The 25,764-nt window shown below is 44.8% G+C and overlaps 1 protein-coding gene across 1 annotated transcript in view; it reads right to left on the reverse strand.

Annotated features, from left to right (window-relative positions):
- TIMD4 (T cell immunoglobulin and mucin domain containing 4) overlaps positions 1-18,837 on the reverse strand; it is a 32,013-nt gene extending 13,176 nt beyond the window's left edge. The window contains exons 1-4 of the mRNA XM_090288489.1: positions 18,738-18,837; positions 13,973-14,314; positions 11,095-11,415; positions 9,352-9,414 (exon numbers count right to left, since the gene is read on the reverse strand). Of these exons, the coding sequence (XP_090144615.1) occupies positions 9,352-9,414; positions 11,095-11,415; positions 13,973-14,314; positions 18,738-18,795 (784 nt within the window). The 5' untranslated portion in view covers positions 18,796-18,837. The remainder of the gene's footprint in view (positions 1-9,351; positions 9,415-11,094; positions 11,416-13,972; positions 14,315-18,737) is intronic.
- Between the last annotated feature and the right edge of the window lie 6,927 nt (positions 18,838-25,764).

The following is a 25,764-nucleotide window of genomic DNA, read 5'->3' on the forward strand; positions in this document are numbered from 1 at the left end:
GGAAGACCGGTGCTGGACAGCGAACGGCCATGCTCTTCTGTGGCACAATGGTGAAGACGGTCACTTGGAACAGACCCCTAGCCCTTCGCTGCCTAGGTGGGTGCCATTTCTGAAAAAGAGATTCTAAGAATTGTTATTGCTGGTGACAATGATGAGCTCAGCATAAGCAGCTGAAAGTACACAAAGCTCTGACATTTATTATCACATTTTAAATCAGGGTGAATCTATGAGGTAAGCACGCTTATGTTGAATTAAGTTGACTTGGGCAGAATTATGGAAAGAGGGAGAAACTGATGCTCAGACAGGGCTCCTGTCTTGCCCAGTGCTGCCTGATTGTAATGACAGTAAGTGGCAGAACAATGACACCTGAGTCCAGATTCCTGTCTGTTCCCCTCTGCCAGGCTGCTGAGCATCACGGGCTTCCAGGCCCCAAGTGCAGGTAGGCTTTTGCCAAAAGGCCTTGGGGCCTGGACTCACTGACTTGTTCACAGCACAGGGAACAGACACCTCGTCACAGAACTTACTGAACTTTCCCCTTTAATCATCCCCACAGGAAACCAGAGGTCCCTGCAGTGCCCGGCTGGGTGTCAGAGGGACTCCGTGGTCTGCGGAGTGAGTCACCCAGCGCCCTTGGTTAACCACTAACGAGAACTCATTCTGGGGCTGGCTGTGTTCCGGCTCAGCGGCTGGTACCTTCTTTTCACACCCTTCCCCTCACCGTGGGCGCGCCTCTCCTAAAGCCTGGCAACTCTCTTTAATCTTACTTGGTTGACCTTTCTGAAGGTGAGCTGTTACAGGCCAGAATTACACGGATTCAATTCCAACTTTATTAAAGAAAAAAAAAAGCAACGGTACAGTTGGTATACTATAATGTTTATTGTGAGGAGAATGGTGAGGATCTTTTTTTTTTTTTTTTGTCCTTTCCTCCCCAGACTGCTAGCCTATCAATTGATTTGAGTCATGCCAAGCACTCGGCATGAGAAATCAAAACAAATCGGCTAATGCCTCGGGAAAGATGTTGACTTTGAAATCAACTGCATCCAATTTCTTTCCTCCTAACGACGTTTTTGAGAGAAAATGAGCTTTGCTTCTGTTCCTCCTGCTGAACTTGTACTGAGAATGGCAATTTCTCCTACAACTTCCTTATGTCCTTGATCAACTGAGGATCCAGAAAAGTGTCAGGTTCTGACAGGGCTCGATTTCGTCTTTAATAAAATAGTGCAGTGGGGGCAGGGGGGGGGGCGGGGAGCTGTGATTTGGGAGCCAGAAGAGGGTCCCGCTTAGGGCCTAGTTCCCACTTCTCTTTGAATGTTTTCAAGGCCTCTGTGCCTCAGTTCCCCTGTATGTAGAATAAGGAGAGTTTACACCAGCCATTCCTAAAGGCCTCCTTGGGGCCAGAGATGGGCTGACTTCAAAAGAATCTCCTGAGGAAATTTATTTATATAATTTCTTGGGCCCACCCAGAGGTTCTAATTCTGCAAGCCTTGAGTGAAGTAGGACAATCTATTTTTCACTAAGCTCCCTGTGATCCCAGCCCAGGAACAGGTCTGCCGATCACAGACTGAATGATCTCTAAGGTCAAGGTCTTGGTTCCCCAGTCCTCTCCTACTTCCCTGGGAGGCCAGCAAGAGATCTGGTTGCTCTCACACCTTCATTTATTCTGTCCTCACTCCCATCTCTCTTATCTTGCTTTCTAGAGCAGATCCCACCCCCCGCTTTCCTGGCTGCATCCTCTCCTCCTACACCAGGACCAGCCTTGCTCCATTCACCACCCCCTTCTCTCTCTACCTTGCCTCTCTAAATATTCTTGAAAGAACACCTAATGTTCTTCTCTAACAATTGTTCCCTGGGGGCTGGTGTGTGTGTGGGGGGGGGGGGTTGTCTTCCTCTGCACCTCTTTCTTCCTCCCTTATTCTCACACAATTACCTTTAGGTGATCCTACAGTAACCTCAGTTAGAGCTTAGCTTACTTAGAAGACCATATAATAAAATGTTTAAGAGCTCAGTTTCTAGAGCCAAGAGACCTGGGGTTCAAACTCTGGAAAATTTCTCAACCTCTTCAAACCTCAGTTTTTGCTCCTTTGTAAAGTGTGTGATGGTCAAGTCTTCCTCACAGATCCAGCCATGCCTCGCAATGAGACAATGCGTTACAAGCGTTGAGCCCAGCCCTGGCATCTAAGAGACACTCAATTGGTGTCATTTATTATCAGTGACTCCCAAAATTATATCTATAGCCCTGAGCTATCCCTTATGAGATAATATATGTGAAAGTATTGGCACAGTGACAAATCCCTATTTAGCACTTATAATGTGAATCATCATAGTAATTACTATTTGATCTACGGTAGGTGGCAACCATCAAAGACACCCATCCCACCCAGACATTCCTAAGTGAGCCAAGCCCCCACATTGCCAACTGCCTGTTAGACATCCCAGGAGCATGTCAGGTTCAAGATATCCCATACAAATGTCATTCTTCCTCCTAGGGTTCCTTTACCAGTTAACCCACCACATCAATCTAGTCTCCCACGTACAGAGAATTAGTTATCCTGTACTCTTTAGTCACCAAGTCATCCTGCTTCTAACTCCTAACTGGCTTTGACTCTTTCCCCTCTCTGCCGTTACTGCTGCCATCATTCTAGTCTAGACACTCATCTCCAGCCTCAGCCTGAATTATTGCAGAAAGCCTCTGGGTAGCCTCTCCGCCTCTAGGCTTGCTCCCCTCCGATATATCTTCTGCACTCTTGCTAGAACAACTTTTCGTACAACAGAACTGAAAATATCATTCCATACTCAAAAAAACATGAATGGTTCTTTATGACCCCGGAATAAAATCTGAATTCTCCAGCCCATCAATCACATCCTTTAAGAACCTTGACCATGACCGGCTTCCTGTTTTTATGAGATTTAACTAGACTATTAAACAACCTCCAAAGATTTCTTGCTCTTATCAAGTCCCCCCATCTCTGCTCCCTCGTCACCCTTCCTTCTTCCATGAAATGGTCCCATCCTTGGAGAACCAATTTCAGTGTCCCAGTGAAATTGTCCTGGCCCTCCTTTCCAGGATAGAATCTGTCTTTCCCTCCTTGGGGCCCCAGGGTGCTGTTTCATACTTCTAACCAAAGCAAAACACACTGGACAACTAATTGCTATGTCCAAGCCTGCCTATATCACTAAAGTGTGACCTTTTTAAGAACAGAGGTCATGACTGACTTATGTTTCTATGTCCTGTGCTGTGTACAGAGAAATGACTAGATAAGCTATGGTTAATGAAAGACAGATTTGAAAGGCCTTTCCCAGATATCCACATATGCAATCCAAATGCCAGAATAAAGATAGAAAAAACCATTTCCAACTGCCTTTCCTCTGAGAATCCTTTGATTCTATGGAAAGGCCAGCTTGTTCTGGACCATGATACATGCGCTGGCTTTGTAAAACCAAAAAAAAGATACAATAATAGGACAAATGTTCCTAAAAGCATCTCTTCCCCACTTCTTTACCATTGACATCTGGGACCAAGGAAAAGTTACTATAAAAATCTTAAGAAAAGAAAAATGTTAGTATTACCAGAGCAACGTTCATTTTTTCCAATTTTACTGGATTGACAGCAAAGTCCTTTTGTGTATTTGGGTGCCTTCAATTCGAAATTGTTCTACAGCTTTGACTTCATGCTGGTGACGGGTGTAATGATCTATCTGGGGGCTAGAAAAAAGCGAATCCTAAAGCTTTAGGATCAAATATGACTAACTGCCCTCAGGGAGGCCCTATTGAGAGGCAAAGGCTGCCAGTCCTGAGACAAAGGCCAACTATACCCGAGATCAGAAGAACTGGCCTCTGGTCTCAGCTGTCTGCCTAACTCACTGTAAGGCCTCTCTTAACTTGCTGGCCTTTTCTGGCCTCGGTTTCCCAGTTTTCCATACACAACAACCCTTCAGTCCCTGAGTTCATGGAAACTGTTTAAAGCCCATGAGAGCTAGGTATGAGTCCCCACCCTTCCTCTGTCTAGCTATATGATCTTCGGAAAATTACCCCACATCTCTGAGCTCCATTCCAGGTAGCTACAGCGAGGTAAAGATTTGTGCCCCTGGGGTGGGGCTTCTTCAGATGGTAGAAGTAGACGCTATGTACTTGGAAGTGTCTTATGAAATTAGAAACACACATCTGGAAGCCCTTGCAGGGCAAACTTGGCCACAGCTCTTTTTCAGCCATAACTTGCTTTCTAAGCCGAAATTACAGGGCGTCGCTTCCGTAGATTGAGCAATGTGAGGACAAAACAAGTTAAAGACATCCACGCACAGAAATGAAAGCGATCTTTAAGAGTTCTGTAGAGCCATAGACAAAGGAGCCAGTGAAAAGCTTTCAGAATCTTAGATTCATTCTAATCATAAGTAGAGAACTTTTATCATACCATTTTAAAGCGTTCGCAACTTCCCCGCGTTTGTAATTTTGTCACCCATCAGCTGTTTCTCTGGTGTGACCAGCAGTTAAAAAAACAAAACATAAAACCAAAAAGTGTCAATGTGCTTACAAGGAACGGTGGGTCTGCTGGGAGCTTTTGGAAGTGGCCTCTCGTTACCTTGCTGGGCTGGCCTAAAAACGAGGGCACATGTGTAGGGACAGCAGCGGAGACGCACAGGAACCCATCACGGTGACTATCATTTACAAGCCAGTCATTATGGACTGGGCATTTTTCTCAGGCATGTCCTCACTAACAGCGCTGTGAAATAAGGACTACTATTATTTCAATTTTATATTTTGAGGAAACTGAGACTCAGAAAAGGACAGAATGAGTCACTCACATGAAATTCTAAAAGGGGAGGGGGGGGGGCCCAGAATGAAATGGCAAAGCTGGGCTATAACCTGAGCCTTCCCCACTTCCCAGTATAGCTCTGTTAACCCTCGCCCCAGGCTACCCAGGAGACTGTGAGACGGAAGGACTGAAAAGAAAGGATTTGGGATGTTACTGAGCTAGTAAAAGTGAGCTCGAGGCATAATGAATAGAGGACTGAATCCCAGGCCACCTGATTTTATGGCGGAAATAACAAAGCCCTGTGCTTCTACTCACCCTGCCTTCAGGGTTCCCACCTGGCAGAGACCGAGTCTTTAGGGAGCAATCTGGAACCATTTCATGTACCCCTGCTGCCAAGCAAAAATGAACCACTCCTCAGGCTAGAAGGAATGATTTAAACTCCCAGGGTCCTGGAGGAGTAAGAGTCTGTGTCCCCCTAACAGACGTGCTTTAGCTACAGGAAGAACCTCTGAGGGTTTTTATTGTTGTTACTGTTGTTTGTGTTTCTGGCTGTGTGGTCTAGAGCAGATCACCCCCTCCCCCGAGCCTCGGAACTCCGCAGAGAGTCGAGGTGAGAACTTGCCTTTCCAGGTAATGCTCATTTTAGGGAATAGTAATTTTGACAAGATCCCCTTGAAGGATTTAAACCAGCCCTCTATCATGAAAGAAGCTTTATCATCCAAACATTACATGAAGAAATAAGGAGAGAATTGAGGACATTCAGCCAGGAAAAGAAAACCCCACAGAGACATGCAGGCCCTCTGATATGGGGCAAACGCACTTTTGTTAAGTGAAGAAGTGATCTTATTCTGTAAAAGCCTACAAGGGGCCACCAGGGGAAAGCAGTGTAGCCTGGTGTTAGAGTGGCATCCGAGGGGAGAACACATGGGCTAACTCCAGGCCTGTCATTCCTCAAACAAGTTGTCTCACCTTCACGAACTCCTAAATGAAGGTGGTAATGGTGTCTATTTTGTAAAAAATTAAATGAGGTGACGCGTGTAAACAGATGGTGTTAAAACAAAGAAAGACCTGAGTCAGCATAAGCTTGTCTCATAAACTCTCTGACCTTCTGCTTTTGTGTGTGTGTGTGTGTGTTTTAATATGGAAAATGGGGGTGATATTCTGTATCTGACTAGGTCATTGTGAGATCTGAGTATGAAAATGCATGTTAATAACCCTTTGTACAGCACCTAACACAGAGCTAAGTCCTTAGCAGATGATAATTACCAGTACAAGTGTATTGCTACCAAAACCAGTGGGAAGAGAGAATGGTAAATAAAAGAACAAGACCTTTAATTTCAGGCTGGAAAACAAGGTAAAATGAAATACTGTCTAAGAGCATGGAGTCTGAGCTGGGCTTTCTGGGCCTGGTACCTGAGAGCTGCGTGGCCGTGCGGAAGTTACATAAAATAGGGAATGTGCGTATCTGCTAGGGAGGGACTGGATGAAGTGGCCCATGGCAGGAGCATGGCCAGCACATGGTACGTGCTCAGTAGACCCTGGTTTGTTCCATAATGAGCAGGTGTTAACACAGAAACAGACAGACCCTCTTATAACAAGTTCCTTCCTCCTCCGCAGCACAGCCTCTGGATGTGGGAGCCAGCGTCTCCTCTCTCCCGGAAGGTAACAAGGAGGAGTGAAAAGAAAATGATCAGGGATATCACAGAAGAGGGCAAACCATCCGATGACCTCTGGTTCCCAACTCAGTGTAAAATAGTCCAAGATTTGAATGGAATAAACGATAACATTTCGAAAACTCGTTGTCCACCCTTCATCGCTTCTCTGATTGCCACCTTCTCTTCCGATAGAAAACAGCCCCCACCCTGACCCTGTGCCACGGGCAAAGAAGGTCTGAATCTCTGGGATGCAGTTTCCTGTGTTATCAACACCGAGGCCAGACTGTCTGTCTTCCCACTGTATGAGTTAGTGCATGCCAGGGCTTTCGCCATGAGATCAGCGGTGCATTTCATCTTGATTTATGGTCCTCCTTCAGGACCTATACGCCTTCCACTCACTCGTTTGTCCCCTCCAATCCTATCTTCTGCGCCTTCATGAGTGATGCTACATTGCCTCCTTCCCAGAGGTAAAGGATGGCTGTTTTCTGGCTAATAAACACATAGTGCAACACTCAAACTCTCTGTTAATCAGAACAGCAAAAGGACAAGATGACATTTTTCTTCTCAGGAGATTGAAAAAAAAAAAAATTAAACTAATGGTCCTATCAAGTGTAGGGAGGGTACAAGAAGGCAGATAGTCTGTGGGCAGGAAAACAAATTGGCACAGCCTTTCCGGAGGACAACTTTGGAATAGCTATGAAATTTAAAAGTGCACATGTCTTTCAGCCTAGCATTTCTCCTCATTGGTCACCACCCTAGCTAGAGAAGCACTTGCATAAATGCTTTAAGGGGACACACACCTGCAGACTATTCACAAGGACAAAACATTGGAACAACTGAAATGCCCTCACAGGGCAATGGAAACTATAAGCAACCATGGTATGAAATACTACACAGCAATTTAACGTAATAATGCAGATTAGCATGGACCAAGGAAGAAGGCGGTCGAACATATATATATAAAATGTGAGGTGAATAAAATAAACGGAGAAGGCTGCACGCAGTATGGCAGCATATTTTTAAAAATGCATGTACGAAACAGTGTCTTTCTATATCTATACACACACCTAAGGAAACAGAAAAAGATCTAAAGTGCTCATCTTCGAGTAATGGCAACGGTGACCTCAGAGGAGGGGCTGGGATTAAACAGGGGGAGTCAAAGAGAATTTTGTTTCTATGTTTTTTTTATGTATCACTCACAAAAATGCAGTAGTGTAATGTTTGTGCAACGTAAAGTAAGTTAGTAGGCCCTGGCTGGTGTGGCGCAGTTGCCTGAAGTGTCATCTTGTAGACCGAAAGGTTGCGGGTTCGATCTCCAGTCAGGGCACAGACCCAGGTTGTGGGTTCGATCCCTGGTTGAGGTGCACACAAGAGGCAACTGATCAATGTTAATCTCACATCGATGTTTCTCTGTTTCCCTCTCTCTCCTTGTCCTCTCTCTCTAAAAGCAATGAAAAAATGCCCTCAGGTGAGGATAAAATAATGTTAGTAGTATTTTGAAAAATGAATGGGTGCTTCTCCAACTAGCATTCCTAGCTTCAAGTCCAAAGCGGCTGAGGAAGGGGTTCAGAAATGAGGGAGAAAAGGGAAGATGCCCGCACTGATGCTTTTAGCCTGTTTCACTTTCATCCCAGCTTGCAGGAGGATGTTGGATGTGACCACTATGGAACCACAACCGCGCGATCTCAAGACAAGCAGGCAGATGACAGACTGTTCCCACAGCCCCTTACCACATGGCTGAGAACCCCCACCCCCACCCCCACCCCAGCCTCTTATTTTCCATGTCAATGCCTGGGGTGTTGACGGGAGAACATCACCTTGGACCCCATAAGAAAACAAAGGAAAAGAGAAAACAGACTTAGGTAAATGCTTATCTTTCTATTTTGGGTGTCCCTCTGTCCCTGAAATGGACTTCTGTCATTTAAAAACAGAGCTAATGTTTAATGAACATGTAGTACATACCAGACACTGTTCTAAGTGATCTACACACATTTCTCACTTAGTCCTTGGGAAAAGACACATATATAGGAAAGGTGGTATTAATATTCCCATTTTATCAATGAAGAAACTGAGGCCCAGAGAGATTAATTAACTTTCCCAAAGTGGCACAGCAGGTGAGAGGTAGGTTTTGAACCCAGGCAGGGTGATACCAGAGCACGCACAGCAACATGCTTACCACCCTACCTCCCTGTACTGTTCCATCACAAGCCTTGGTGTATTTACCCTCGGGTATCTGTTCTCTTTTTAACTAAAGTCCCATTGAGGAAGCAGCTACCATTTGAGTGCTTTACTAATGTGCCAAGCATCTAAGTCCTTTAAACACCCAAAGTTACACAGCTCCACAACAAACCCGGAATGAAGCGAAGCCAGGGACGCCCAGCAAAAAGGAGTAGAACTGGGAGTCAAGCCCAAGCTCTTCTCTCTAGCGCCCCCCCAAGGATGTGAGTCAGTCGTATTTGTAGGGAATTCTCTGCCCCTGGGCCCTAGTGAATTCCTAAAGAAGGCCTGAGGGATGAAAGGACAGAAGAATAAAGACTTCTCCCTCCACTATAAAAAGCCAGCTAGTCAAGGGAGTGCACCCCTTGGGGGTTTCAACCCAGAAAACTGGTGGGCTGGCAACCAGGATGAGGCAGCTCAGCACCGCCTAACCTAGAGTGGAAAGGCCAGTCTCTCGAGATGTGCACAAGTGAATCAAAATCAATCAATCGATCCTCTCCCTCCTTCCCTCCTTTCCGTCTTCTCCCACTCCTTCACCCTTTTATCCTTTATCCACAGGAATGAATGCACCACAAATGCTGCCTTGACATCAGCTTGTCCCAGGGGGACTTCATGGCTCACAGGGTCCAAAAGTCACCTCTACTCATCTGCTCCAAGGAGACTCTAGTCACAGTTTTCTGCCCCTCAGTTAGAGGTAAGGAAAGAAGGAACAAGCAAGTGCCCACATACCTGTGGACGTGCGTAAGGTAGGGTGTCCAGAAGTCACCTCAGGGAGAAAGAAAATTTCTGATTCTGGAAGAGAAAAAAGTTTGATGCAAGGCAGCTAAAAAACTAAGTGTTTGTGCTGAGTGATAAAATTTGGGGCTATTGTTTTCTAGTTGTCTTGTGTTTTTCTATATATTTCAGGGTTTCTTCAAGGACTGCAAGTAATATTTGGAATCTTGGGGGGAAATAACAAATGTATTTTAAGGTGATTATTTTAAAGGCCAATCAAATGTTTGAAATGCATAAGAAAGTGGATTGGTTTGGAGTTCATGGACTTTAGGTGACTATCCAGAGTATAACAGAATTAGCCATTTAAATACTGTAAAGCTATTCAAATGATCCAGACCTTATTGAGGCAGCTGGAATGCCTAAGAAAGCCTTCAAGCTAACTCATGACTGTTTTCTAATAATCTTATTTTTTTAAAGATTTTGTTTCTTTATTTTTAGAGAGAGGGGAAAGAGGGAGAAAGAGAAGGCGAGAGACACTGATGTAAGAGAGAAACATTGATCGGTTGCCTCTATATGCACTCTGACCAGGGACCGAACCCACAACCCAGGCATGTGCTCAGGCCAGGGATCGAACCAGCAACCTTTTGCTTTGTGGTATGACACCCAACCGACAGAGTCATACTGGTCAGGGCTGTTTTCTAATAATCTTATCCTCAGAATTAGGTGGAAACATGGCGGAGCCTTGATAAGCCACTATTAGTAACCTAGTGAGATATCCAAGTTGCCGAATCAAGAAAGATGCAAGAGAAACAAAAAAATAAAAAAGAAAGAGAAGAAAAAAAGAAAGTAGAACCATTTCACCACCAAAAAATATCTTAAGGCACCTGGAAGAGGCCTTTCCTCGACCTATCTCTAAGGCCCAGCCAGAGACTTAACATCTGGCAGGATGGAACTGAAGTCTGACGCTTCCTGGTTCTTCAATGACCATCTAATTACCATCTGCAAAACTCCTGGGAGGTCAACTGGGGGAAATAAAAAAGTTGACTTTTCAAAAACAGGAAAAAAAGGAAACCATAAACAAAGAGAAGAAACAGTGTAGCGAATTCTCACACACACAGATACACACACACACACACAGAGTTATGGGCTTAATTATGTCCTACCCCCCAAAGTTGTATACTGAATCCTTAACCCCCAGTAGTTCAGAATATGACTATATTTGAAGATAGAGACTTCAAAGAGGGAATTAAGGTAAAATGAGGTCATTAGGATGGGCCATAATGCAATATGACTGGTGTCCTTATCAAAAGAAGAGATTAGGACACAGTCATACATAGGGGAAGGGACACAGGGAGAAGATGACCATCTATAAGCCAAGGAAAGAGGCCTCAGAAGATATCAACCTCGCTAATAACTCGATCTCAGTCTTCCAGCCTCCAGAATAGTAAGAAAATAAATTTCTGTTGTTTAAGCCACCCAGTCTGCAATTTTTGTTATGAAAGTCCTAGAAAACTAATACACTAACACGGACCCTGTCCCCGAACACACACACACACACACACACACACACACACACACACAAGACCAAGCCTCACGGACCCTGTCCCCGAACACACACACACACACACACACACACACACACACACACACACACACACACACACACACACAACCAAGCCTCTGGGCTGCCCGTGCAGCAGAAGAACCCAATACACATCCGATCAGCAGGAGGGAAAGAATGGCCCATTGTGCAGGTACCTGCAGTGAGCACGCGCGCCTCTGTGGAAGGCTCGGCGGTCGGAAGAACTCTGGCTGCCTCGGGAAGGGGGCTGGGTGTTGTCAGGGCGCATGTGGTCGTCATTACTGTGAGGGCAGTGGTGGTACTTGTCTGAAGTGGAGTTCCGGTGGTGAGGGCAGGTGTAGTCGAGGCTGTTGTTGGAAGCACGGTTGTGGCTGTTGTCATAGCAGCAGTGGTGGTGGTTGGGGGAGGGGTCGTCGGGCGACGGGTGGTCGGGGGAGCGGTGGTCGGGCGACGAGTGGTCGGGGGAGCAGTGGTCGGGCGACGGGTGGTCGTTGGGGCTGTAACCAACAGAGGATGGATGTGGTACTAAGTAGAGATGGAGGGAAGGGGAAAGAATACAAATACACCTGGGATCCTCCCATTTCGCTCTGTTTCTGCTGCCTTCACCTGGTCCGCTGTCCTGGACCATTGCAATGCCCCAGAAAATGGCGGTGGTGGTGGTTTTGTTTCCATTCTTGGCCTGTCCGATCTGTTCTTCACACATTGCTTAGAGTAATGTTTTAAAGTGACAAATCTAATTATGTCAGTCTCCAGTGAGAACTGCTTACTGGGCCCTCCTTGCCCATAAGATAAGGAGCCAAGCCCCCAACCTTGGCTGCAGGCTCCCCCTGATCTGGCCTGCCTTTCTCTCCTGTCTCCTGTCTCCACTCTCTTCCACACCTCTCCTCAGCCCGCTGGCCTTTCTTCAGTTCTTCGAACACATTAGTGACCTTCCAGCTGGAGGAACTGTGCACCTGCTGCTTCTGAGTCTCTCTTGTCCTCAGGCTGATTCCTTCTGAACCTTCATGGCTCAGCTAAAAGGACACTGTTACAAGGAGGTTGCCTGTATTCTGTCCTAACAGTTCTTTGTGCACTCTTACATTTTACCTTCCCTGCATGCGTTGCATTTCACGGCTGTACATTTATCTGATGATTATTGTTTAAGGCCTGCTTCTCCCACTAGACAGTATGCTCCGTGAGGGAAAACCTGGTATTTAGTTTGTTTTCTGGTACAAATCTAATACCTACCATGGTGTCCTGCACATAGTAGGTGTTCCAAAAACATCAATGGGTAAATGAATGACTGCATCAAAAGTGAGCCCAAACATAAAATTTCAGTCTAGAACACTTTCAGAACCCCAAAGGACCAAAAGTTACTGTAAATCTATCTGTTTTCCCTTTTCCTGTGGGCAATAATGTCAAATGTGCTATGCAGCCAGGTAACATTTTAGATAAATGTGATTGACTTTTAATATAAACTGTTACAGTGAACACTGATTGTATATAAAAACCTTATATATGACAAATTAAATTTGAGAAAAAGTAAAATAAATAAATTAAATAAAATTTCAGTCCAGCAAGAGGAATAAATTCAGAGATCTGCTGCATGACATTGTGTTTATAGTTAACAATAATATATTGTACACTTGAAAAACCTGTTAACAACATAGAACTCACATTAAGCATTCTTTCCACAATAAAATAGAATTAAAATATATAAAAACAGAGCCTAAAGTATGCAACATAGAATGAGGATGTAATCTCTTTCAGATATTACATATTGGTTCATGCCAGTACCACGCATCCCCTAAATATTTGATTTGGGTTCATTAGCCACAGTTATTCTACAGATACCACCCTAAGAAATATGCCAGATTTCCATGAACACTAACAGATGAGAAAGACACCATTAATTTCAAGTGAACTTAGAAATGACCCCACAGAATATGGAGGTCGACAAGTACTTTATAAAATAATAGCTGGTTATGCCAGGCTTGAAAAGATCAGACTTGGATTGGCATCATTTAATTCAATAAACCAGAAAAATGGTAACTTCCATCTCACAAAGTTGTGTTGAAAGAAAAATAGGCCAACGTGTATGAGAGTTCTCTAATTAGAAGCATCCACAAGAGTTGTAGTAAAATTTTAAAGTGCATTAGAATAAACTAACAAACAAAATAGAAACAGATTCACAGATACAAAGAACAAACTGACAACTGTCAGAGGGGAGACGGGAGGGGCTGGGAGAAAAGGGGAAAGAGATTAAGCAAAGAAGAAAAACCCTCATAGACACAGACAACAGCATGGTGATGACCAGAGGGAAAAGGAGCAGGAGGAGGTAGAAGAGGGTAACGGGGAAATAAATGGTGTTGAAAGAAGACTTGACTTGGGGTGGTGAACACAATACAATACACAGATGATGTGTTATAGAGTTGTATGCCTGAAACCTATATAATTTTATTAACCAGTGTCACCCCAATAAATTCAGTTGAAAAAAGAAGCATAACAATTGAGGTTCGATAAGCCACTGTATTTCAAACTTCACCAGAAGCAACAGAGAGTCACAAGAACAAAACACCTGAAAATGGTTGGGAGTGTCCCCACATCCCACACGCTTTCCCCTCTGCCAGAAGTTGCAACGTATCAGTCTACAGGCTGACGCTGACCCCTGGACACTTTATTTAGCTTACACAGTATATATTTTTCTAAATTTTTAAACCTTTGCCAACATGCAAAAATCAGCACAGCTCACATAAAAATGGAGAGGTCTGAAGACACTGGGCCCAGTTCCTGCAAGGCGACGGTCTTCTAGATGAGAAGCAGCTCCCTTCTTCACATGGACCCTGCAAGTTCCTTCCCCACCCGCGACCCTCCACTCTCCTTTCTGCAGCCTTCTTGGCCCTCAGTGGCCTTTGCTCCATACCGTGGCTTCTCTGGTCATAGCAACACATTGCAGATTCAATCTGTCCACTCATTGCTTTAGGAGCTAAAGCCCCTCCCCCCAGCCCACCTAGTCCATTACCCATTAACCGCCAGGTCTCTCCTGCCATAGTCACGCGCCCTTCACACGCTCACCTTTCCTTAGCTGCAGGCGAATGTTCTTCTTGACATCATTAAACCAGCCAGGCACCTCTATGCGACAGCAGTACACAGCGCTGTCCCCTGCGTTGGTGTTGAAGATGGTCAAGGAGACATCGCCTCTTCTGATGTCCCCCAGAAGGTCATACCTGGATGACTTCCTCGAGAGCACCCGCGACCCATCGGTATGGAGGAGCTCCTCAGTGCACTTGGAGTTGGGGCACGGGCCTTTGCCCCAGCACATGCTGTGCTTGTCTCTAGGCCACGACCAGTGCGTACAGGGCAGAGTCGCTGACTGACCCAGAAACGCTGTCACGACAGTCTCTGCTGCAGCTGGAGCTGTGAGGGAGGATGAGAAAACCAGATTGTGCGGGACTAAAATATCTCAGAGATGCTATACAGTGACTGTGCAAATTCATGCTTCCAGAAAGGTGAAGAGCATTCTAATATATGTGTTTCTTTAGGCTAATCTTGATGGGCCCTTTGCCGTAGCTGAGCTCCCAACTCCACATCTTTCTGTCCCCCAGGTGGAGACAGATGACCCACCTGAGCGTCTGGGCTCATTTCCACAGCAAGACCTTGTTTCTGATTAAAAAACTTGACCTTGAGTACCATTACATCAACCAATACACTCGCCGATGAAAAGTCCTAACCCTTGCACTCAATTCCACTAACTCATAGAAACAGGTCCCAAAACAGCATTCTACCCGCTGTATCCCACTAAGCAGTGATTATGTACTACTGACTGGAGAGCCTCAGATGGGTCTCCCACTGTCTCCCTACCCAGACAGGGCTATGGCAGGAAGATGGGCTGTTGAACTGTATCTCATTGTCTTCTCCTTTCTCTACGGGAAACAAATCTCCACACAAACAACTGCAAACCTGCCTTTGCCCCACCCTGTATTTCTAAAATGAAGTAGCCATGCTTCCTCAGCTTGGGATGCTCATTGGTGTGACCTGGGAAGTGTGTTAAAATATATATGTTATTGACCAACCCTGAGTCAGAACCTCCGAGGACAAAGCTCATGGAAATGGGCACCAAGCTCTTCCAGTCCTTCTGACCTTACTGGCCATGCACCCAGTGTTTGAGGACCACTGAACAAGCTCTCTTAAGATTATATCCATTTCTGAGAGACCGTAAACTATTTTCACTTCTGCAAGTGGTAAGCCCACTAGTCTAATTGAGCATCAGTGATTGTTCTAAGCCAAAAAGAGAAAAATAGAGAAAAAATTGGTATTGAAGTGAGAGCCAGGCAGGCTGAAGATCCAGACCATCAGGACTACATCCTAGTTGCCTAGGTCCCTGCCTATTATTTTCTTCAAGGGACCCCTGTGCTGTGAGACTGTATGTTCATTAACTTCGCTGACCCATTTGGCTAAGTAGTGTAAGATATTGCACGCAGTCCCCTGTTCCTCCCTGACTCAGCTGTCAGGAATGTCCAGGTATCCCTCTCAAGAAGATGAGCATAGAACCTAAGAGGCGCCCGGAGAGAAAGCAAAGGATGTGCTTCCTCAGTTTTTCTCAGTTGGATCTCATGATGAAGGTCATTCCAAAGTGAGACCAGCCTGGAGCCTTCCCTGAACTCACAGTCTCTTCGCTTGGCCACAGCGAAAATGGTTCAGAGCTCATAAATGCTGTGGATGTCCATTCTACCCACCATAAACCCAGGGAAAAATGATAAGAAATTCATCGCCATCACCCCTGGCTGTGTTAGCAAGACAGAACCCATGCCCCTAAAACTAATTACTTCTAAAACCTCAGCTTGTTCCTATTCATGTTTGGGAGATTCATTTTAAAATATATGCAAGAATCATTTCTACTGGAATCATCAGTTTATTTTCCCAAGTACGAAAGCATCAAAGGATGCATCCTACTTCTTAAGAAAAGACCCATAGAAAAACTAGAAAAGGACATAACAGCCAATTCATAGGTGAGGCAATGTAAGTGGCTAGTAAATTTCACCTACTTTGCAAAAATTTAGAACGCTGATAATATCAAATGTTGACCAATGGGTCTAAGCAAAAGGGAGCCTACCAGAGTCACCTGCAATGAAATGGGGTAAGAATTGGCACAGCCACACTGTGGGCCAATTTGACAGTTCCTATTAATGCCCCATATGCATGTGTGCTATCTAAGCCTTGGCAATTTCATGTTGTATTTTCCCTAGAAAAACATGCGTGCATAAGAAAACCTGTGTATGTTTACTGCAGCCCTCGTGTACATGTGAATGGAATGAAGATGTGGACATGGGAATGGCCAAACTGGGGCACATTTGTTCCATGGAGTTAGGTATAGAAGATTATTAGAATTAGATAGACCTATGTCGATTGGCATGAAAACTCCAAGTCTTAGGAAAGGAAGAAAAGGGCAAATTTTGCCCTTGGCCGGGTAGCTCAGTTGCTTAGAGCATCATCCCCATATGCCAAGGTTGCAGGTTCAATCCCTGGTCAGGACACATACAAGAATCAACCAATGAATGCACAAATAAGTGGAACAGCAAATCAATGTTTCTGTCTGTCTCTCTCTAAAATCCATAAATTAAAAAAAAGCACAAAATTTTAATGCAACACATAAAATATAAAACCTTTTGATAAAGTAAATAAAACAGTTTGCATTGTGTGTGTGTGTGTGTGTGCAGATATACGAAGCTAAATGCATAGAAATGTGTCTGGTAGGATATAAACCCACTAGTACCATCACCCCCACGACCCCTGGAAAGGGACAAGGGCTGAGAGTCATCATCAAAGCGATTTTAGCCTTATAACATTTTTATGTTTTTTCACCACAGTGTTTCTGGGTTACTCATCTGATTAAATATTAATGTTAAAAAAAAAAAAAAAAAAAAAAGGAAACAGGTAATTTGGTGTGACAGAAAAATGCCGATTAGGCTTCCATCGTAAACCTCGTCTGCCAGTTGCAGCGTTTGTGTTTTTGGAGAAAAGCCACAAGAATCTTAACCTCACTACTATTATAAAATAAAAAAGATAAGGAACAACCCCCCTCAGAAAGAGTTTCTAAGGTTCCCAGGAAATGCAGTATCAAATGGTGCACAGAATTAATAAAGTAACCAAGCACACTAGAATTTAGAAATAGGACAAAAAACTGTTCCTTCCAGTTACAAAAGTGTCCCGGAGCAGAGGAAGTGATAGTATCAAATCAAATTCCCCCTTTCAGGAATCACCCGGGATGGTGGGTTCTGGCGCCAGCTTGCTTTCTCCTCTAGCCAGTGACCTAAAGAAAGGTCCTTCCCCAGTCCAGGTCTCAGGTTCACCATCTACAGACCAAAGTATCTAATTCACCACCTTTTAAGAGCATATGAAGCTTTGATTGATCCTCAGTGATTCTGAACAGTCACTGTCTTCTAAACTGGTCATTTTAGAAAAGGCACAAATGAGAAACCAAATGACAGACTGTTCACCAGGCACTGCCTCCTTTAAATGGAGTTGGAGAAGCTGCCTTAGTGCGACCAAAGCTTAATCAGTGTCCAGTCAGTAGCTGCAAGTGTGGACCTAGACTCTGGCACCTTTCAGCATAACAAAACCCTCCACACCTCAAGTTCCCAGAAACAGAGGTCAAGACCATGTAAAACATTGATAAAGAAAGTACCGAGCAGGGGCGGGGGTAGGGGATATATGGCAATGAAAGCAGACTTGACTTGGGGTGGTGAACACACAATACAATATACAGATGATATATTATAGAACTGTACACCTGAAACCTATATAATCTTATTAACCAACATCACCCAATAAATTTAATTTTTAAAAAATGTAAGAAAAAAGAAACTACTATAGAGTATCTGGGGAGAGAAGTAGTTTAGTGAGCAATTACTATAAGGTAACTCTGATGGGGGGAGTCCGAGGAGGGCAGGAACTCACAACAGAAATACCCAAATCAGTTCCGAGTGCTCAGGAAAAGCTAGACGTAGGTGGAGACCTGAGGACCCACGAGTTTCAGAGGAAAGAAAGGCAGGAGAGGTAAAGGAAACACCTTTGTTTCCCTCGGAATGGAGCTGTTTTCTCACACAGAGCGCTTGAGAGATTCATACACAAAAAAACTACCAAACTTCTAACACTGCAAGGGTCGTTTGATATTATCTAGTTCTAGAATCACAGACTCTTAAAACTGGTCTTACCCCAGTCCTTCATTTCATACATGGAAGGGCCCGAGCAGCTTACACCTGTTCCCAAGGTCAACAGTTGGTGACCAGACAGGACTATGGCTGAGCAGGGGGCATTTTGCCCACCACCACCAGGAGGCAAAGGTCTAAACCAGCAGGAACCCAGTGTGCACACTCCTACTGCCCAAAACCTGGAAACAATGTGCAGAATGAGAGCTTACCTCAAAGGCTCATCCCCAGCAAAATCCAACAAAAAGCAAACAAAAACTCCCAAAACTAAAGCGATAAATAAGGATTATAATGAGAGCTCTTACAATTCCCCCGGCTCTGACTATGCTGATCACAGCTGCAGAGGGCATTCCTTTTCCTCATTTCATCTGACCCGTTCTTTCTGTGTTTCCTCTTAAATTGCTATTTCTGATATGAGCACAAACTACCCCACCCTAAAACCCCCAAATCAGCCTCCAGACTAAACCTCATGTAACAGAAAGGGGAGAGGCCCTCCAAAGAAGAGACCCTGGGGGGATGCAGGGATGAAGTGGGCTTCGGCTTGACTGAGGCCCCATCAGCCAAGGAACTCCATCCGTCACAGGCTGTGGAGCCCCCCAGGGACCCCTGCGCGGCTGGGGTCAGGCACTTACTCAGATGAAGCCCCCACAGCTCAGTCAGCAGCCAGAGGACGAGAGGCCCTTTGGACATTTTGCCTGTTGGCAGACCCCAGGAGTCTGTCTGTCTGCCCAAACTTCATTTCTTATACTCCAGTTAATGCTGACAGGGCGGGACCTTTTGGTTTTCATTTCTCTTTTTTTGTGTCAAAATCTTCCCTATCCCCCATCCTGAATGACTCCCTGAGCCTGGGATGCATGATAAAATGTACTGAGCACTTTTCTCCTGGACACTCATGTGTGCGTGTGCGTGCACCTGCAAATGGGGGGCGCGATGGCGTGGGCATATGTGCACTCCTGTGCATGAGCACCCATGTGTGTGCTTGTGTGTGGGTGCATGTGTAAGCTGTGCATGAGCTACGGTCCCCCTGGCTGCTGTGCAGCTGGTAATCAGAGTCAAGGGGCTCTCCCCTCCGGTAGTCGGTAAGCAGGAGTCCGACTCTTTTCCCATTCTGGGTTCTCCTTCGCCCTGATCCTGGGCCCCGCCTTGCTCTGATAACATAGAAAGAAAAGCAGGATTATAACGTATCGTCACATAAGCCAAGAACACTCTTCGAGTTTACTGGGCAAGGAAAAAAGAGGTTCAGTAGAGGAAGCATAGTACAGTCATCACAAACAAGCCCAAGGTCTGGGCCCAACTCCACCACTTGTTAGTGAAGCCTCTTGATGGAGAAGAGCACAGAAGACAATTTATGAAGCAGATGTCAGGGCTTGAACGAGATGACATTCATGGGCCTGATGGACTCTGTGGAGTCAAGGACACGTCCAGAAACAGGAACCACTTAGAGGGGGAATCAGGTCAAGCTCACCAACCAGATGTGTTTTCTAAAACAGATTCACACTATCATCATTACTTATTAAATGCTTAATTATGTGCCAGGCACTCTGCTAAATGATGCAGATACATTACTGAATTCTCACAACCCTGAATATAGGTAATAATATTCTTCGCACTTAACAGATGTGGAAACTGAGGGTTAAGAGAGTCACATAAAGGATATTCACAGCTAAAATGTTGTAGAAAAAGGACTCAAAGCCCATGTTCTTTTTTTTTTTTTTTTAAGATTTTATTTATTTATTTTTAGAAATAGGGGAAGGGAGGGAGAAAGAGAAGAAGAGAAATATTGACATGAGAGAAAAATATTGATCAGTTGCCTCTCATATGTGCCCCAGTCGTGTGCCCTGCAACCCAGTCATGTGCCCTGACCGGGAATCGAACTAGCAGCCTTTTGCTTTAGGGGATGACGCCCAAGCAACTAAGCCATACTGGTCAGAGCAAAGCCCATGTTCTTAAACACTACATGGTCCTTTGACCTGTACCCCTCAGGGTAAAGCAGTCATGGGACCAACCATACTGGTGGCCAGTCCCAGCCCAGCCCTAAACAGGGAATTTAAAGATAAACAAATGTTCTAATTTTGCTTTTAATTCTCCTTTGATTGTAACTAGCCAAAAAAGCCTCACACATTTAACGTTGCTCTCACTGAAGTAAATGGCGAGGCTCTGAGCTCAGAGAAGCCAGAAAACAAGAAATGATAATAGAGGGATTCAGAGACTCCCTTCCCACTGAATGCCCACTGAACTGTGGGATTCTGTTTCCAGGAAACTGGGGGATTTAATCTCTGGATAATCTGAATGACCCTAGTGAAAGAGTTACAGATATTGATGTTTGGGTGTCCCCCACCAATACCATGCAATACCCACCCCCTCCCTTCAGTAAAGTCACCAGTGCATGATCCTCAGTCATACATGCAGCACTCCTAACTAGTTTTTAGTGTGGCACTTTACATTTGACAGCCAAAAATCACCAGACATTTGGGGAAAGTCCTCAACATGAAATAGACACAGACAACATCCAAGATGACTTTTCACTCACATATCTAGCGAATTGATAGGATAAAGAGCTAGGGGCCGGACAGACAACTCTCCCTCCCGACCCGGGCTTCCTTACAGCATGGCAGTCTCAAAGTAGATGGATTCTTACACAATACCTGGCTTTCTCAAAAAGGAGCATTCCAACAGGCTCAGGAAGAATCTTTGAGGGGAAGCAGCTTTGGAAACTACTTACCATAACAACCACACCAGGATGGAGCAGAAGGACCGGTGGTTTGGGGTGGGGGTGGTGAGTGTAACTAATAGATTATCTCACGCATTCAGGTATTTTTAAAGTAGATTTGACAGGTCTTTGACATACACTGGAACATTTGGGATAAATTTAATGGACACTTGGGGAATTAACAAAAGGAAAAAGCAAGGCAATTATTATTGTCAGGAAAGATAAACTATCTAAGAAAGAACCTGTAATATAGTACATTTGCTCAGTATGAAAGTTATTTATATGTTGATAGTAATGTAAGCTCTGGCTACTGGTTTCACACAAAAGCATGATAGGACTACATGAGAGGAAGGGGACTGGAGATACAAGAAAGCCAAACCCTATTCACCCTTGCAGGAGTTCAACAGATAATGTCTCAGACTGATCAATCAAAAAATATAGTCTAAGCACATTATTAGTAATAGGGACAGAACAAAGAGAAAAACCTCAAAAGAGTTTTCATTTTATGAAAAGGAATGAAAAAGTAATTGATTATTTTCCTTATAAACTTTAAAAATAATGTTGCTTTAAAACTGTACATATTGAGCACACCTAGCAGGTAGACCTTTGTCTCTAAATACCACTCTCTAGTAGAAAGAACCAGGGCTCCTTGGAGACGTGGCTGAGGCTAAGGACAGGGCAGGAAATACTTTAAGTAAATCTGGAGTCATTTCTTGTGCTAGGAAGTATGGAAGTGCTCAAAACAAACAAACCAAACCCAAAACAACTAAGCACAGTGATGGGATTGTTATAGGGACAGAGGAGGCAACTGAAGGAGCTCCCAGTGACCAAAGCCCAAACAATCTGAGCAACAAATAACGTGGTACTGAGTTATGACCCAAATTATAAAAGTAGTATCTATACTGATATAAATACCTAAATAATTGAATCAGCAAATGAGTGAGAGAGAAGAGGCAAATCTTCTGTCCAAAAGAATTCCACGTAATTTATGTAGCTGTTTTCTTCTTAAAGAGGTGAAGCATAACTCCCTTTTCTTAAGTGTGGTCTGGACATAGTGACTTTCTTCCAAAAAATACAGTATGGAGAGGGAGAAAAAAGGCTGACTTAACAGTGAAGAGACCTGGCAAACACTACCTTGGGCTGGCCATCAAGGCCGGCCTCAACAGAGATGTGTCATGTTGATAGTACGCACCCTGGATCCAAAGTAAATGGTACTTGACCTCTGTGCTCTCCTTTTCAAGACGCACAATCCCAGTAGAAGCATGAGGGAAAAAAAGACACAAGTAAACTGAGGGACATTCTACAAATATCTGACAAATACTTCTCAAAGCTGTCAAGGTCATCAAAAATAAGAAAAATCTGAAAAACTGTTGCAGCCAAAAGAAACATAAGTAGATATGACAGCTGACTGTAATGTAGTATTGGATAGGATCCTGGAAGAGAAAAAGGCCATTTGGTAAAAACGAAGAAAATCTTTGGACTTTTGTTGATAATATCGTATCAACATTGGCTCATCAGTTGTATCAAATATGTCACACTACTGTTAGATGTTCAGAGAAGGAAAACTCTGACTCCAAAAAACCTCCGCTGCCTTGCGGCATACCTCTTCAGGGGAAAGGCTAAGGGAGTAAACCCCGACAGAAAATCCGGAGCCGGAGTCCCTAAGGCGGTTTGACGTTGTAGTCAACACCGGCAACTCCTGCGGCGCACCTGAAGCCAAGCTGTATTGACTCCGTCTTTCCCTTGGACCCTTCAGCTGCGAAGAGAGGGGGGGTCTGCTGCATGGGCAACAGCAGACCCTCCATATCACCCTGCCCAGGCTCTGTAGCTTCAGCTTCACTGGAGAGGACACTCCAGCGTCATCGCAAGATGTCGATTCAACACGGGAGGAGACAGATACCGTGTCACTCCCAAGTCGGACTGCACAGCCATTCTCGGCGGTGCAGATAGACTCTTAAGAAGCTACACCATCGTCTCTCGAGACGGATGGCTGCCGACGACGACGACTGTGAGATGTTAACAATAGGGGACCCTGGCTGCTGTGGCTCAGTGGATTGAGCGTTGACCTGCAAACCAAGTGTCACTGGTTTGATTCCCAGTCAGGGCACATGATTAGGTTGCACGTCAGGTCCCCAGTTGGGGGCATAAGTGAGAGGCAACCACACAGTGATGTTTTTCTCCCTCTCTTTCTCCTTTCCCCTCTCTCTAAAAATAACTAAATAAATAAACAAACAAACAAATAAATAAATTATTTTAAAAACAGGGGAAACTAGGTGTGGGTTGTATGAGAACTCTCTGTACTATCTTCATGACCTTTCTGTAAATCTAAAATAAAGTTTATCTACCTATTTATTTATTTATTCATCCTCACCCGAGGACATGCTTATTGATTGTAGAGAGAGGGGAAGGGAGAGAGAGAATGAGAGGGAGAAAAACATTGATGCGAGAGAGAAACATTGATTAGTTGCCTTTCATACATGCCCTGACCAATGAGCAAACCCACTATCTAGGCATGTGCCCTGATTGGGAATCGAACCCTCACCTTTCAGTATTCAGGATTCTGCTCCAACCAACTGAGCCATCGACCACAGCAATAAAGTTTACTTTTCAATATTTAGCACATGCTTGCCTACCTGTTATACGCTAAGCATGTGGAAATTCTGCTAGGCTCTGGGAATAAAAACAAATAAGGCATAGATCCTAACCTTAAGAACCTGACAGTTCAAATCTTTAAGCAAAGGAAGTATCATCAGGTCCCATTTTAAAGATTAGGCCATCAAAGACCAGAGATAAGAGGCTGCTAAGTAATAGGAAGAAACCAGAATTCAGGTTTTCTGATAAAAAGTTCTTTGTGGTAACCAGTAAGTACTTCCTTTCTGGTAAATGGGGTTAGGTAATCCCACTTACTCATTTTTACTTGTTGACATCTTCACCAATTATAGGACAGGTTCGCAAACTATGGCCCATGGACCAAATCTACCTCTGAAAATAAAGCTTTATTGCAACACCGTCATGGCAGGTGTTTACATATTGTCTATGGCTGCTTTCCCACTATAATGACAGAGCTGCGTAAATACCAAGGTGCTGCGTGGTTGTAACAGAAAAAGTCCGCCAACCCCTGAACTCTATATTGAGTTCATGCTGTGTGACAGACACTGTGCTAAGCACTGAGACTGTGACATTAGACAAGCCATTCTCGTCCTACATAAGCTCACAGGCTGCGCCTCCTGGTGGGAGGAAAGGAAGTTGGCAGACAACACAGCACGGTGGGGTAAGACAAGACAGGAAAAGGACGGAACACTGGCAGTGTTGGGAAAAGATTTGTAGCCCAGTCTTGAAGATGGAAGAAGAGAGTGGAGGACACTTTGTAAGTGTAGACCTAAAGGACACTGGAGAAGGTTGAGGTGGGGTGGAAAGAATGCACCAGCCTCCTTATTTTCTGTGATGTCCCGTGGGATGGAAAATGAGACCGCTTGGGTTTCATCCCGACCACATACCAGCTGTGTGGCTATGAGCGGTTTACTTAAGCTCCCTGTGTTCCATGACCCCTCTATGAAATTGAGAAAATAGTACCATCAATCTCAACACATGGGAAGTTCAAGCAGACGACCGCCTAGCCTGGAGGCTCGCGGTCAGGCAAGGTACGTCACGGGCAGAGGCTGCGCGCAACGAGGAGGCGGCCCAGAAAAGATCGAGGCGGAAGCAGCATCAACAGCAGCAACAACGGCCATCTGCCTTCACCTGTAACAAGTGTGGCAGGGATTGTCACTCCCGAGTCGGACTGCACAGCCATTCTCGGCGGTGCAGATAGACTCTCAAGAAGCTACGCCATCGTCTCTCGAGACGGACGGCTGCCGACGACGGAGTACCTACGTCTTGAATTGCTGTGAGCACTAAATGAGGTGGCCCATAGAAAGCATTTAGCAGAGTACCAGGCAAATGGTGAATACCCAACATATGCTCCTTATTATTCCAGTAGTTGTTATTTAGGTTAGGGTTAGAGTCGCAGCAAAGACAGAATGACCTGTTTTAGTGGATATATCTCATTGCCTGTCAACATCCCGTCCTTTGAGGAACCAACCTTCCTCAAATTATGTGGGTTCAGTCTGGCATATGAGTAAGATGGGCACATGCCTGTAGTATAATTTTTAGTCTCTTCTCTTGTGGGGATTGATACAAAGTGAAGATAACAGACTGGTATACTTGGAGAAATTGGTTCAATCAGAGACATGAAGACTCATGGATCTTGAAAAAGAAAGGCAAGTAAAAGATCACCAATTTACCCATCCATCCAAAGCTTTATATCTGTGGCCAAGCTTCTGCTTGCATACTTCCTTCCAGGTGGTCCATTCTACCTCCATACGGCCCTATTTGTTAGGGAAATATAATAGAAAGGAATTAACATTCCCTAAGCTGTGACTGTGTGTTAAGCACTGTGGTAAGTGATTTTCACATAAAACCCCAACAACAAACCTGTCAAGGAAGTACTACCTTTTACCTATCGTCGTCGGCAGCCGTCTGTCTCGAGAGACGATGGTGTAGCTTCTTAAGAGTCTATCTGCACCGCCGAGAATGGCTGTGCAGTCCAACTCGGGAGTGACACGGTATCTGTCTCCTCCCGTGTTGAATCGACATCTTGTGATGACGCTGGAGTGTCCTCTCCAGTGAAGCTGAAGCTACAGAGCCTGGGCAGGGTGATATGGAGGGTCTGCTGTTGCCCATGCAGCAGACCCCCCCCCCTCTTCGCAGCTGAAGGGTCCAAGGGAAAGACGGAGTCAATACAGCTTGGCTTCAGGTGCGCCGCAGGAGTTGCCGGTGTTGACTACAACGTCAAACCGCCTTAGGGACTCCGGCTCCGGATTTTCTGTCGGGGTTTACTCCCTTAGCCTTTCCCCTGAAGAGGTATGCCGCAAGGCAGCGGAGGTTTTTTGGGGTCAGAGTTTTCCTTC

This window comes from Furipterus horrens, unplaced genomic scaffold (genome assembly GCF_987537825.1).
Source record: "Furipterus horrens unplaced genomic scaffold, mFurHor1.1.pri manual_scaffold_10, whole genome shotgun sequence".
Classification (NCBI taxonomy): Eukaryota; Metazoa; Chordata; class Mammalia; order Chiroptera; family Furipteridae; genus Furipterus; species Furipterus horrens.